This window comes from Triturus cristatus, chromosome 4_2 (genome assembly GCF_964204655.1).
Source record: "Triturus cristatus chromosome 4_2, aTriCri1.1, whole genome shotgun sequence".
NCBI lineage: Eukaryota > Metazoa > Chordata > Amphibia > Caudata > Salamandridae > Triturus > Triturus cristatus.
In genome coordinates this window covers 230,327,100-230,342,379 of record NC_140586.1, presented here as the reverse complement: position 1 = coordinate 230,342,379, position 15,280 = coordinate 230,327,100, and the positions used below count along the sequence as shown (strand labels likewise).

The 15,280-nt window shown below is 45.3% G+C and overlaps 1 protein-coding gene across 1 annotated transcript in view; it reads right to left on the bottom strand.

Annotated features, from left to right (window-relative positions):
* Positions 1 to 6,172: 6,172 nt before the first annotated feature.
* NCF4 (neutrophil cytosolic factor 4) overlaps positions 6,173 to 15,280 on the bottom strand; it is an 80,423-nt gene continuing 71,315 nt past the window's right edge. Inside the window, exon 10 of the mRNA XM_085601330.1 lies at positions 6,173 to 7,153. Coding sequence (XP_085457456.1) covers positions 6,955 to 7,153 — 199 coding nt within the window. The 3' untranslated portion in view covers positions 6,173 to 6,954. The remainder of the gene's footprint in view (positions 7,154 to 15,280) is intronic.

The following is a 15,280-nucleotide window of genomic DNA, read 5'->3' as shown; positions in this document are numbered from 1 at the left end:
AGGAGGGACTAACCAGCCTCATAATGAATCGGAAGCCAGCGTTCAGGAAGGACAATGGCACAAGCCAATTAAAAATATGGACGGAGAGTGGGCGGGGCTTTATAGTGCATACCCTAATATAGCATCCTTCGCTGACTGAGCAGCGCATGCGCGCTGCGCTGCTAGGATCCACCTAAAAAGGATTAAAGTAAGGAAACGCAGAGAGAGGAAAATGGAATGAGTGAGAGAGATGAAGAGTGTAAAGTAAGGATGGGGAGAAAAAAAATCTGAGTAGTTGCAATGGGAAAATAAAGAAAGGGAAAAGGGAACAAGGGCGAAAGAAAGGAAGAAAACAAGAACGAAAAGAAGAAAGGGCAGGTAAATAATGAAATGGAAGGGTAGAGTGGAAGGAAGGTGAATTAATGGTGGGTAGGCTGAAAGGATGGACAGAATGCAGGGGTAAATGGATAGGTGGAAGAGGGAAATGAATAATAAAGGAAAAGTGAATGGATGGAATGAAATGTGAAAGGGAGGATCGATAAGTAATAGTCTGAGGGGATGGAAGAATGGACAGATAAGTGAAAAGATGGAGGAAGGAAGAGAGACCGGATTGATCGTTGCAGAGATGGATTTAATACTTGGCTATATTGGTAGGTGAAACATTCAATATATATATGAACCGTTGAAAGGATAGATGGATTGAAGAAAGTATAGTTATATGGTGAGTGGAAGGAAGAGTGAAGGGAAAAATAGATGGTAAAGTGAGAGCACTGATAGTTAGCAGAATGGAGGAAGAAGGTGTGAATGGGACTCTCTAAGCAGGGGCGGGTTCGCTGGCTTTGTGTGCTCTCTGTGACTAGAGTTATGGTTCAAAGTGGGGATGATTTTCGTTTTCTGGCTATTCCTTTGGAACCTTAACCCATGCCCGGCGCCAGTCATGTCAGGACACGACCATGATGACTCTTTGGCAATTTGACAAAAAATAGGAAGCTGCTGCACCCCACACACATGCAGAGCCACCTGACCTCAAGTCAGCACTCAATGTGGAGTTTTAGGACGACAGCAGCTAATTGCTGCATTACTTAAAGTCAACACTAACAAATAATTTACCTGTCTATGTGCACCTGATGCAAGAACAACAGGTAAAGATCAGGATTGCGTGGCAGAATTAGGACCAGGCAAAATTTCAGGTATGTGAGTGTAATCTTGCATAATTTGCCACGTTTCGCATTACGCTTGTTACGCGAAATGCCCTGGATCACCATGTTGCATAATTCAGATGTCGTTGGGGTAAAAAGCCTATCATGGGAACACCTGAACAGTATGAAGGAACAGAACACTAGATGCTGCTGTGTACGTCATTCACAATTTTACACTATTTTTAGTTCAAAATGTGTTCTTATGTACATTTCCAGTAGATGCATGTATGTAAAAAAAATAACACAAAATGCAGAATCGAGTTTTCCGCATAATTTTGGGCGTAATGTCGCGTAATATCCGCAGAGCAAACTGTGAGAATTTAACACAGGCCAAGAAAATAATGTTTCAGTGCTGTTATGCCGTAACCAGTGGCCTATTTGAATTTAGTTAGCCCCTGGTGACTGACAGTTGGTAGGGGTGTGATGGGCCCTGTTTATTGTGTGCTTCGCACAGGCCTTGTGAGAGCCATAAGAAGGAATCGCTCTGAGGTCATGGTCTTTTCTTGGGGGTTCTACCCTAATTTAAACTAGGAGTGGAATTGACAGCACCGGCGCCCTCCCATCTATAGCAAACAGAAGCAGCCAGTCTTGGGGCCCTGCTATTCTGTTCTACGGGGGGCAGGATTTAAGCAACCATTGCTGAACATCTTAACAGCCCCGCTGATGTAAATCATGAGTCCCACTCTATAGGTGATGGGTCCTTCCAATCATACCTCTGCTGCTCTTCTACAGGGGCTATAAGCTGCCAATATTCGAGTTGTATTCAGTGCTTCTTTTGTAAACTATTAAGTGCCGGGGCTCTGACCAGGAGGCTACTGTTGCTTGCACCACCCATCGCCCCCGTCATCACTGCCAAAACAACTCCTCACCATCTCTATCGCATGTAAATGCGACAGCTCAGATTATTCCAGGTCCCCAAAGCTAAAGGAATGGCTGAGGAGGCAGTTATTAGTATTTTTTTTTAATGTATATTGTTTTCCTAAACAACTGTTATATTGCTGATCTCTAAATTACATGAGCAGCGCCACCTTGTGGCAGACTGCCCGGAGTGTGGTGTTGACAATTAGGTGCCGGTGCCGAGCACCGGAAACCAATTAAGTGCCGGTGCTTAGCACCAGAAAGCTGGGTGGCCACTCACATTTTAATGTCGCACTCTTCTATAGGGGACAGGAACTGGCAGTTCTTTCAGGGCCGGCTTTCGGGCAGTACGACCGGTGCAGGTGCACCTGGCGCTGTGCTCGGGAGAGGGCGCTGTATATAGAAATATCTTATGGGTTTGAAAGAAGTACCTGTTGCAGAGTTTCTTGCATGTCCAGCCTTTTTCGGGCAACGATACAAATGTCAAGATAGCTCTAGTGATGAATGTTTCTGCTGGAGAGAGATACGAGTTTTGCCTAGTGGCAGTTTTGATTCATCATAAAGTAGCACAGAGAGTTAATGTGCCTGCTGCAACGAACGTGTACCATGCAGAACACAGAACTGTATTTATTTGGATAGCTCAGAGGGTTAATGCTTTTGTCACAGAGATCCTTCTGTTACCTACAGTTCATAAAACACAATGTTAATATGGCACAGTGTGTGACCTGTGAACTGTCACCAAAGAGATGCATGTAACCTGCATAGCGTAGGTTAGAACGTTATGATTTGTCTCTAGACTTCCATTAACGTAATGGTGCTAAAAAGGGGTCCGTTTGTGAGAGGGGGGCTATGGAGAGATGAGGGGCCTGGTTGTAGGGTGGTAGTGAGAGAATCTCTGGAAAAGGAGGGGGGGGGGCAAAAGTGTCAATCGCACTGGGCGCCACCAGCACTAAAGCTGGCTGTGAGTTCTTGTGTCACATTCTGTGAAGTTCTGACATTATGTTAGGAAATGGAGCAGTCGAGAGTCACGATTTTTTTGTTTTGCACTTATATATGGGACAACATCACTTAGTCTCAGTGTAACCACCTCAGTGATCCAGGCCCCTTATATTAAAGAGAGCAGGCAGTTTTGGGTCACTGAACCTCTGTCTTTCCTTTCTCTAGGGCAGTGGATTTTAACCTTTTGACTTCTGTGGATCCCCACCTAACTATTACTGGAACCCAGGGACTCCCAGTGAATCATTATTGGTATCCGGGAACCCCCACCGAGTCCTTACTGGAAGCCCGACCCGACCTAAACATTTCTGATGATTTGAACAGCAAAACAATACACCAAAATACAGAAATAAGCATCCATCAAACTAGTCCACAAATGATGAAATATTTTATTCAATTTTATTTTATTCAATTCACAAACTTATTTAGAAAAATCTAAATCTTAATGGGAAGGTTCGCTTTACTAAATTTATTTGAGGCCACTCATTGTCCATACGATGTTCTGTTTGATGCATTTGTGCTGCTCGGACAAATCTTTCTAAGGATACTAACTTAATTTTTAGCCTCCAATTTTAAATTCCTTAACATTTACAGAACATCCGAAAATTTTCAATTTTGCGTTTTGTTTCTATATTTGTATACACTTTATTAATCTGTTAATAATCTTTAATTTTCCAACCAGTTGTGGACCCCTTGAGTACGTTTCATGGACCCTCGGGTCCCCTGACCACAGGTTTAGAACCACTGCTCTAGGGGATGGTGCTGCCATTCCCGGATTCTTGTGCCTTAGTAGTGGACAGGAGGTGGATAGTCATGTCCCATGGCTTCGGCTTCTGCCTTTCCGTCCGGAACAGGAGCTGCCAGCCCTAGTGTCTCATCCATGAGGTTCTGGGGTATTGTCCTTCTGTAGTAGAAATGAGCCATCAATCCTAGGTTTACAGATCCTGGCTTAGGCCCTTGAGTAGGTGATTAGAGCCATCAGTCCTGGAGTGACTGGTCATTTGGTCGTGCTGTTCTATAGAGGATAGAATCCGTTAGTCCTGGAGTTGTGTTCTTGTGCAGTGTACAGTATCAGTTAGTCCTAGATCCACAGACCCTGGCACCAGCCCTTCTATAGGGAAGGGGCGAGATCCATGTATCCTAAAGTCACAGAGCCTGGGATCATGTTCTTCAGTAAGGGCAGGATCCATAGTTCCTGGGGTTCTGTATCCTGGGATTCTGTATCCTGGGACCATGCTCGTCTGTAAGGTGCAGAACCTGTTTCTCTTAGGATAGCAGTCCTCGCTCTTGCACTTCATGGGGGCCAAGAGTCATCTTTCCAGGGATCTAGTATTCCTCTTCTCAGGGGAGCTGGATTAGTATGTCCTGGGGTCTTGTTTACACTCAAAACCTCCGCCTTGTTCTTGTTTGGAGGCAGGGCCTGACACAACCTCGGTAAGAGAGCCTGGAGGCTTGGTCTACCACGGGGAAAGAATCTTTCCGTCCTGGGGTCACAGATTTAGGGGTGTGGCTGTTCTATAGTGGTATGGTTCACAGATCTGTGCCCATGATCTTTTGTAGGGGAACAGAAGCCATCTTTCCTAGGGTCATAGCTTGTGGAGTCTTTTTCTTTTACTGGAGCCCTTGGTCCTGGGGTAACAGATCCAGGAGCGATGCAGGTGCAGACTGTTCTGGTTCACTGACCTTGTTCCTGTGTGCCTGATGTTCTCCTAGTCCTGGGCTTACTGACAGTGGAGCCTTCATATTCTGTAGGGGACTGGAACCATCATCCCTGTTTTGTTTTTTTCTATAGGGGATTAGAGCCATTTGTCTTGGGGTCACAAATAGTGTCAGCTTACTTTTCTAATGGGGATAGGAGCCGTTAGGTTCACAGATCCAAGGGTCTTGATTTTCTGTAGGGGACAGGAGCCTTTAGACCTTGCTCACAGATCTCCTGGCTCCAGCCTTTCAAAAGGAGCCATGATTTTATAGTCCTGGGGCTAGAGTTGCAGTTTTGGGGGTTGCTCAGTTTCAGTGTGCAGTAGCTAGCGAGGCCCCATTTTAGGCTGAGCTCACCAGATAATGGAAGCTGTCTGGTTACAAAAGACCTATTGTAGGCTACCAAGGACTTACTTGGGTTTACAACATGCCCATTGCTCATCATTGGGTGGCTTTCCTGACACTCTTATTTGCTTACTTTATATTCGATGGCTTGCATTGTTTGTTTGTCCATCTTCTGTCGCTGCCTTTGAAGCATAGCTTCTTCACATTCTCTCTGATTGACTGGCTTCTATCCTTCCACTGCTCACATTTAGGAAACTGCTTTTGTTTTTGCTTAAGCACTCCATGAGAGCTCACGTTTTCAAGCTTTCTCCTTTGTGTGCTTCACCCTCGCCAAATACCCGCCTCCCATGCTCTGTGTTGCTGTTTCCCTTGTATTGTAAGCTTTCTAACCCACCAAACTCCCTGCCTCCCTTGCACTCCCAGTTGTTTTTTTTTGCTAGTTTGCTTCTCCACCTGCCACCCATGTTGCTTGCCCTTGAATGCTGCTTTACCCCTCACCCGCCCACTCCCCGTTGCTTGACCCCATGCCCATCGTAGGTTTTAAACATTATTTTATTTATTTGTGGGTGGGGCAGGAAGACCCAGCAGCAAGTTGCTGCTTGCCCCTCCGTATTAAAAAACATTTTCAGGCTACTTCTTTTTTATTTTTTTAAATTAACTGGCCCACCTTTGCTCAGTATATTTAAAAAAAAGTCTCCCCAGTAGTTTTGTAGCCAGGCATATGTAATGACACATGCACACACACGTCATCATGCATGAGCATGCCTACATAATGACGCGGCTGCTGCATCCTTGTGCCTTTTTTGTTTGCTTTTTCCAATTATTTTTTGCCATGCTACACAGCATCTTGCTGATGCTATATAGCATCACAAAAAGGCATTGGCGAAGCCGACGGGTGAAAAGGCGAGAGCTATTGATTTTGACATTGCTTCTTTTTTGGATTAACTTTTCTATGCCTGCAATCATTTCTCACAGGTGCGTTTGCTCCTCGGGGGGGGGGGGGGGGGCTGTCTTCCCAGAGCACTTTGATAAGTAGCATTTGGATAATACAATGAGGCTTCTTAGGTCTATAAATAAGCCCAACGAAACTACTGCCACGATCAATGACTTTATTCAATGAACATAAAACACACAGAAAGAATAATGATACAATTAAATATATTTAAAAAAAAATCCAACAGATTGCAGCTAAATGAGCAAACATGACATGAGGATAGTAAAAAACAAGAAAAAATCTCCCTAACATACTCGTCCCACTCACTGTGTCCTGTACCCTTTTCGTCAGTTGGCCATAGTTGCCTTCCTTAAACCTCATTTCTCTATATCAGACTCAAACACTGTATAAACCAGAGGAAGCTGAGTTGAATTTGTCCTGCCTCTTGTGAACAAGGCTTGACATACCATGGTCACTATGGCAGATGTGGTCAAAGCATCCGAATATCCGAATACAGCCCATGGGCAGCTGGGTAAATAAGATGCTGCAGTCTTTGCTCATTAGTAGCTGCCATGCACCCTGCACTGACTGAACAGACGAGGTACAGCTGCACCCAAAACACATGGCCCCATTAGCACCCACTTTCATGCCACACAGAACTAAGTGAAATGCAGTCCCATCTTGTTAGTAGTGGCCCTACATATCCCTCCCATTTTCACATTCCTGGCAGCCATCATGCATCTGCAACTGACACACGTCCCCATGAGTACCCTTGATGCACCCCTTACTTTCCTCTCTAGGCAAGATGCAGCACCTCCCTTTTTATGTACATTCTTTAGCACCCCAAATTTGACTGACTTGGTATGTGCAGCTTCCCTCTTTCGTCCATCCATTGTATATCTCGAAATTTGGCAGACCGTGTAAGGCGCAGGTGCCCCCTTCCCGTCATTTGCATGGTTCGTACACACCAAAGTTATCTGGATGAGTGAGGTGCAGCTGCCAGGGAATGAAGGTCTTCCTAACAGGAGGCCTGTGGCTCTGTGACACCATCACACTCACATCCTGGTCATCCAGTAGCCGGATCATGTCCCCGTTGTCATCCCGGTAGTTCAGAACTATCTTCTCCTCTTCTGGCAGCTCCTTCCTGCAGGGGGAAGATCAACATAAACAGAATCATGGAAGGGAAAGGTAAGGACAATATGAAGTGGCGAGAGAAACTGGGGACATGCAGCAGGTATAGAGAGAATATAGGACAACTAACCATTGGCAAAGTTACTGGTATTGGCTTTGTCATTGTGCGTCATTTCAAGAGCACTCTTTGTGTGAATAAGAGTAGTCACACAGTCATCCAAACAGGAAGGAGAGATGCTTCCCAGGACTTCCAGTCATGTGCCCTGATAAACTTCCTGTGAATGCTCTTCTTTTTACCTCACCATTAAACTCTTCAAAGTATCTAATAGGTCTCCTGGCCTGGCCTAACCATGGCAGAGGGAGGGAGATGCTGGTCAATTTTCTTGAACAGCTACAAAAAACACAGGGAGTGAGGGTAAAAGCAGTGCATGGCGAGGGTGCATGTTTCAGTCTGCATGTCAGAATATTTGAACGGAATAGAAGAGGAAGATATTTGAGAACTCATTTAAAATGTGTCGTAATGTTGCTTTCTACAGGACTAATCATAATTTCTATGACAAAATGAACCCCCTTACTTTGTTGCTAAGTGACATGTTTTAAGTTTTACCAGTCTGATTCAATCAAGATGGCTTCAGGTGTGCCACATTTTTGTCATAAGTTAGGCTGCTAGCGCTGTAGTTGTCCTTTAGAACACTCCGGGGGGCTCAAGTCGCACACAGATGAATCAATTGACAGGCTGCTTCGGTTGGAGGTACATTTTACTTGGAATGTCAGACTTTATTTTCACATGGCTGAGAAGGGTAGCTTATGGAGCACCTCCCTTCCATAACCCCTATGAGAAAATCATGAGAAAACTGTTTTCTCTTAAACACGATTCATGAAATCCCAGCTGAAGTTCAGCTTTTCACAAAGTAAAATCACTTTATAACACATCACAATTTCTAAAATTAGGATGGTACATCACGGACCATTCCAAAATATATCTGAAGGTCAGAGTTTACGGTTAATCCAGCACTGTCGCATTGACACCACCTACTAACGACGCGTTTTTTCTTATTATACCGCATTAACGTTAAGCATGCCATTCCTAAATTCACTAATTTCGGTGCTATTTACATCACTGTTTGTGCACTTCTCATTGAGAGTTACACACGAGCACGCGATCTGATTTTTGCCATTAAGTAATTGATTCGTTGAGTATACGAGCACTAAAAAGAAGCGCGGGCTTTCTCAATGTTGTTGATTTCACTATGCAATTTCGTTTTTGCGCCCTTTCCACTTTTCACCTTTTCACTCAGTTTGCTACTTGAAACGGTCAATATCACAACACACCTGTCTTTTCAACATATGAAAATAATATTGATTTTGATTCAATGTCTTATCACAACATTTTTTAATGCTTTCAAAATACAAGCCCCCTGATGAAGGGCACGCCCGAAATGCATTGGGCAGAAATATGTGAAATGAGCAAATAATGTTCGGAACACTATGATTGGAATAGTATGAATTCCTAATGAAATTGAAATAAAATTTAAAAAGAATAAGTTAAACAATTTAACGCCTTCAGTACAATTATTGGAAATCCTTCTCATGACGGAGTGCTGAGTAAGATACGCTACTCCCACGGAAGATACCGCTTTCATTCTTGTTATTTCGCCCTCATGCTCAGGAGGGTCCACTTACCAGGCACCCTAAATTAATTCATCTTTAATCACCTGCTTACACCAGGAGTGCGAGGATCCACATTCCATTTGGATTACTACTAGTAGGGACTTGGCCATCTAATATGGCTTGCATGTCTAAGGGATTGGTCTACAGTCTAATTATTTAATATAAGCAAAGGTAATTTATGCTTTACATGATTCTGGGCCATTTATTACTTATTTACGTATTTCAATGGTTGTACTTGGTTTTAGAGTAAACTGAACATCAGTATGGTGGATAACTTCATCAGTGATGACATCAGTTATCTTATTTGAGATGTCATCGGTGTCAGGATTGAAGTAACCGCGCCTGCCTAGCGCGTCCAGCACTACAACTCCCATGATGCCCAGCGGGAGGAAGTACTTGAGGGGAGGACGCACATCGGCCGATGCGCGCAAGTCCGGTTTCCCGTCTGCCGACTCTTTCGAGCAGCCGGATGGAGAACTGATGTGAGCCAGGGAGAATGTCCTGCTGCCTTTGTTTCGTTCATGTTCCGGACAGCGACTGATGTTGGTGAGCGCCCCTGTCTCCCATGGAGGTTCAAGACGGTCCGGTAGGGTTGCTCACCTTTTCACCCCCCCCCCCCAAAGCGGAATGCAGTAGTTGGCTGCTACGCATTGCCGTGTTTGGTGAGACGTTATCAGAGGAGCTTCTTTGTTTGTCGTTTTTGATGCTGCAGGAGTGGCTTGTCAGACAGTGCTTAAAGCGGAGTGTGGTGGTGCCCTAAACCACACGTTACCGTTTTCAAATCGTCAAAAGAAAGTAACTGTTTGGGTGCTACTGCGGAACGCGGTGGTGATTGGAACCACGCGTTGCCGTGTTTTCTTTGTTTGTACATTCTTTGATTTACGAACTGGCTCAAAGAGCGGAATGTGGTGGTAGGCAACCACGCATTACCGTTTCTAAGGATAGCTCCTTTCTGTTTTGCCTTTGGCGTATGATTTAGAGCTTCCGGGAAGGAAGGGACTCTAGACTGTTCACAGTTGCTATCACTAGGCCATTTGTGACATTTCACCTATATTACTGCATATATGTGTTCTAGACCGAACATTTTCAGTTAGGCTTCAATGGCGCTTGATGGCAGAAAACCCAATATGAGAAGGGTCCTGAGGGTTCTACTGAACTGAGAGGGTGTTCAGTTCCTGGAGAAGGTACAAGAGGGGTTAGTGAGAATATATGAGAGTAGCATGTGTTAAGCTCTGTTTATATCTGTTGTTGTTTGTTGTTTCTGGCTCCTTTCCCCGCTGTCCCTTCCCTTTCCCTCGCCTGATCCCTCGAACTCCCTGTGTACTGTGTCGGGGTGTTGGTGATATCAGGAGGTGGACCCTTATTTGCTGCAACAGGATCCTGCGGAGCATATCTTGACAATCGGTGATGGTATCAATGATGAAACTGAACATATCATCAGTGATGTAATATTGAGGTCATAAGCAGTGCGTGGCGGGGGAGCAAGTGATAGTTAGCTCATTAAATTATAACTGGTAAATTTCAGTGTGTTTTTCTAGTTTACAATTGTATATTTTAGCTGGCATTTTCACCTAACTATAATGTCACTTTAACCTTTTTTTCAGTGAAGTTCTATCGGTTTTAGTTAACGTTAAATAAGATATTACCATACCTAGCCATAATGTCACTTTAACCTTTGTTTTTTTCAGTGAATTTCTATTTTTTTTTTTAACATGAACTAACACATTTTTACCACCTCTAACTAGAACATCACTTTAACCTTTGCTTTTGTCAGTGAATTTCTCTGGTAATTTTTTGACATAGAAAGTTAAATATTACTAACATACCTATTTGTATGTACTAGGACCATGGCTACATGAGGAAGCTCAAGTATGTGAAGGTAGTGGGCTGTCTGTGAAGAGCTGCATAGAGAACACAGGCTGTGTGTAGAATGGGCTTTCCACCTAATGGGGCTAGGTGTCTGGAAGGAGTGGTCTGTACACACACATTCTGCACACACAGGACAGACTGTGGTTAGTAGGGTTTTGTTAGGGTCTGGCTTCTTCACAGAGACCTATGTAAAGCAGGAAGGCTGTGTAAAGTAGGGTTTCTTGAGGAACTTGCATCTTCGCAAAGACGTCTGTACACGGTTAGGACTGTGCATAGTAGGATTTGTTGAGGGACTGGCCTCTTCGTGAAGACCTCTATACAGGGAAAAGGCTGTGAATAGGTTTGGTGAGGGATTCGCCTCTCAGTGAAGACCGCTGTACAGGGCGAAGGCTGTGCGTTGTATGGTTTGATGTGATGTGGGAACGGCATCTCCATGAAGACCCATGTACAGGAAGAAAGGCTGTGCATAGTAGGGCTTGGTGTTGGATAGGCCTCTCAGTGAACACCTCTGTACAGGGTGAAGGCTGTGCACAGTAGGGTGTGGTGAGGGACTCTCCTCTCCTTGAACACCTGTACAAGGCAATGACTATGCAGAGTAGGGTTTGATGAGGGAGAAATTGGTCTCTGCGTGAAAACCTCTATACAGAACAAAGGCGGTGCATTGCAAGGTTTGGTGAGGGACTGGACTCTTCACGAAGACCGCTGAGCACGGCGTAGGCTGTAATTAGTAGGGTTTGGTGCCGGAAAATCCTCTGCACAAAGACCTCTCTCTGTACAGGGCAAAATGTTTTGTTTTTTAAAATTCATTTTTGTACCGTGGAACACCCGCAAGAGTCTCACGGGTGTTCACGAGACTGCAGGGCAGCCGCAATGGTTCCCCCAAGACTCCAATGTGATCGCTAAAATCATATATATATTGTTTTTTAATGTGAACCCAGGGAGGACCCTATTGGACCTACCACATAGGATCAGGTACCCCTATACTGCCCCCTTGTGTTGTTTTAACATTTTTGAGAAAACAGGGCCGAGTCTCCACAACATTTTTCTTCATGTTGGGGTCGCCAGTCACATTGCTTGTGCCCGCAAGTCACTGTGGCCTGACCAATAAGAACGTATGTTGCTCCCCATGCAAGAATCCAGCGGAGACCAATATCTATAGATTTCTAACCTTAATTGCTCAAAAACTACTGAACAGAATTACACAAAATCACAAAAGCAGGCTTTCTGAGTAAAGATGTTGCTTTCTGCCAAATTTAGTGTCATTCTCTTCAGCCCTTTTGGCTGTAGTCTTATCTAAAATTCCCTATGGAAATTGCATGGGGGTAAAGCATTTTGCCCCGCGCTCAATTCTCCCTTTTTCTTGGCCCTCGCTTAACAGATCATCCAGAATCTTTTCAGGAAGGAGCTGAGGTGGATGAACTTTGTTGCTTGGAAAGGTTTGTGGAGATACGTCAAATGGCGCCAAAAGAATTAACAAAACCAAAAAGGCACTTCCTATGGAAAGTCTAACCTAACTAAAAGTACACAATGGCCACCACCACTTTTTTTTTAAAAAGTGAAAAATTATTTACATTTTTAACTTTTAAACAAGTTTACTAAAAGTAAATAAAATATATATTTTTGTGAGGTGTCAAATTTTGTAATTATTATTTTAAAATTTATATGTATACATGAAATGTATATAGTTACAATCTTTTATTATTTAACACACATTCACTTTGTTGAGTTAATGTTCTGTAACATTTTTATTAGCTACAGATTAATAATTAATATTTTTAATTTACATTTATACTCTATGTTAAACTATATTGTAAATCAGGCCCATTCAAAGTTAAGGGTGCCACTTAGCCATGTGGCCACTAGATGGCAGCAAAAAAAAGACCACAAACAGATCTAAAGGTAAAGATGACAACTTGAAACTACTTTAGTAAAGGACATAAAGAGTAGGCCTGGGCAGTGACCTCCGCTCCATTTGCGGAGTTTTCTGCACTCCGCGAGCAGGAGTTTTCTGCACTCCGCGGAGCTCGCGGTGTGCAGAAAACTCCACTTCGCTTAGTGCAGCGGAGTTTTTCCCCTCCTCGCGATCGCGAATGGTAAGTTCGCGAGTGCGAGTTGCCGCTCGGGTAGAATTTCTACCCGAGCGGCAGGAAGCCCAGCACGAACGGCAGTTCGCACTGCACTCTGCCACTTGTGAAACTCCGCTGAGTTTTTTTGTAACTTCACGGAGTTCTGCGTAGCAAGACTCCACAAACTACGCCCAGGCCTGATAAGGTGGGAAAGTAGAAGGCATAGGAAAATGTGTTGCATGATTTAGATTGATGTAGCTAAGAGAGGGAAAATGAAGAGGGAGAGCATTAGGAAGAGGTATTAATATAGGGGTTATTTGGGCTACTAGGATGCTCATAGGGAAGTTGCCAGGATACTTCTGGATGGTGGACATGTTATATATGTTTGGTGTTGGCATGGGAGAATTGTGGGGCGTTTGCAGAGTAGGAGGAAGTGTTAGCCACCAATTGCTTAAATGGTGTAGACAAATCCTACTGATGGAATACTCTAGGGTATAAAGATAGGAGTATTCTAGAGTGCAGGGTTGAGAGTACTCTATGGTGTACAAAATGTCATTGTGTTTGGTGCATTGATGGGAGTGCTTTTGGGTGATGAAATAAGAATACTATTGGGTGTGGGGCAAAAGTCCTTTAGGGTATAGGAATGGTAGACCTCCATGGTGTAGCGATAGAAGCTCCAGAGGGAGTAGGTTTCAAACAACTCAAGGATTAAGCAGTAACAATGCTCTGGGAGATATAAATGGGAATTCTCTAGGGTGCTGGGCTGATAGTACTCTAGTGTTTAGAGATGAGAACACTCTGGAGAGTAGATATGGGGGTATTCTATGGTGTACAGTTGACACTCTTGGCTGTACAGCTGGGAGCACTCTAATATGTATGAGTGGGAATACTCTAGGGTGTAGTGTTCAGAGTACTCTATGTTGTAGAGATAGAAATACTATAGGTCACATGGTTTGGAGTATTCAGAAGTGCAGGGATAATAGTAGTGTTGGGGTGGGAGTGCTGTATAGGGTGCAAGGGTGATAGCCCCCAGAGTCTCACAAGTTGATCCTGACACCAGAGTAGCAAACAAGGGGACTGCATGATATTTTAGAATAGGGTAAACATCATGTGGCTACTGTAATCGATTCCAGACTTGAAACGCATTAATTCCACTGACATCTTATCAATTGAACTTGTACACCCTTGCAGGGACCACGGATTAGAATCTACGTTTGTCACCTTTTCTTTTCACTCATGGGTGGAAGCAGTCTTTGCAAAAACAACTCTACTACAAGGCAGAGGAGTCTCACCCAAAACAGTGAAGGCAAAAGGATACCTGAATGTGATTACCTGCCAGATTAAATCCCCTACATACTTTGTATTAAAAAATGCACAAGGAGCGCAAGGTCTTAAAGATCCAGAGGATAACTTCAGTGAGTGGAACTAGCCTCCACCCGTCCTTCTTGCCAAAAACAGTTGCTGACAAAATGATGAGAACCCCTACATTGAACAAAATACCCACACCAAAAATGAAAATATGGAGGGAGGAGCCAAGATGGCGACCGGAGCAGACGCTTGAGCGCCCGGCTCCGCCGGCCCTTGGCCTCGGACTATCATCCTGATTCCTATCCTCGCCGATTTTCGAGGTGCAACGTGCGCGACGACGCGCTGACCGCGCCGCCGCTTTCCCGGAGTCTGAGCCCGCCCGGATGCCGGAGCTCTTGGTGCCTTTGTTCTCCGCGCTGGACCCCTGCTCCATTGTGGCCTTGGTCGGCCCCCTGGAAGCTCCGCAGTCACTGGACCCCCGGCGCAAATCAGAGCCCCGCGGCCCCGATCCCGCCTCACACCACGGTCTGTCGCCAGACGAGCCGGGGGAGAGACGCCCGGACACCTCCTTCACCTTTCACCTGACGGGCTGGAGCTATAGGGTAAGCCCCGGTGTGGCGGGTCTCCTGCCCCGCTCTGTGGCCCGCGCTGTGGAAGGCTGCAGACCCCCTTCTTCTATTGCCTAGTCGGCTGCAAAGAGAGTCCGAGAGAGGGGAAGCGACTGTTGGCTTTCACCTGTTGCGGCGCAGACCGGCGGGGAATTGCCTCCTTGTTACGACCCCCCCCCTGGCCACTGTACCGTTCAGCGGTAAAACATGGCGTTGATTGCCTGCTCGCTGCTGGGGGGTGATGCTCCGGTCTCGCCCGCTGCCTGCTTCGCCCTCCCTCTACCGGACTCCAGCTCCACAGTGCCGTCCCGGATTGCTGCCGATGTGGGGGCGCAGCTTCCGCTGACATGCGGCTCCGTTCTGGCTGCCCTGCGGGACTTTCGTCTGCAATTGTGTGTTGGCTTGCAAACGCTGAGTGAGCGGTTCGACTCCATACTGTCGGCTGCGGGTCGTGAGCGCCCCGTTTGTTCTCAACAAGACGTGGGTCTGCCAGTGCTTCTGTCCTCTTGCGGGGACGCAACGACTGGGTATAACCGTGCTGCACTGGTGTCTGCATCTGGCTTTCCCGGCACCCAGGATCAATCGATCTCCTGCTCAATTGTGGACACTTTGTTTCCC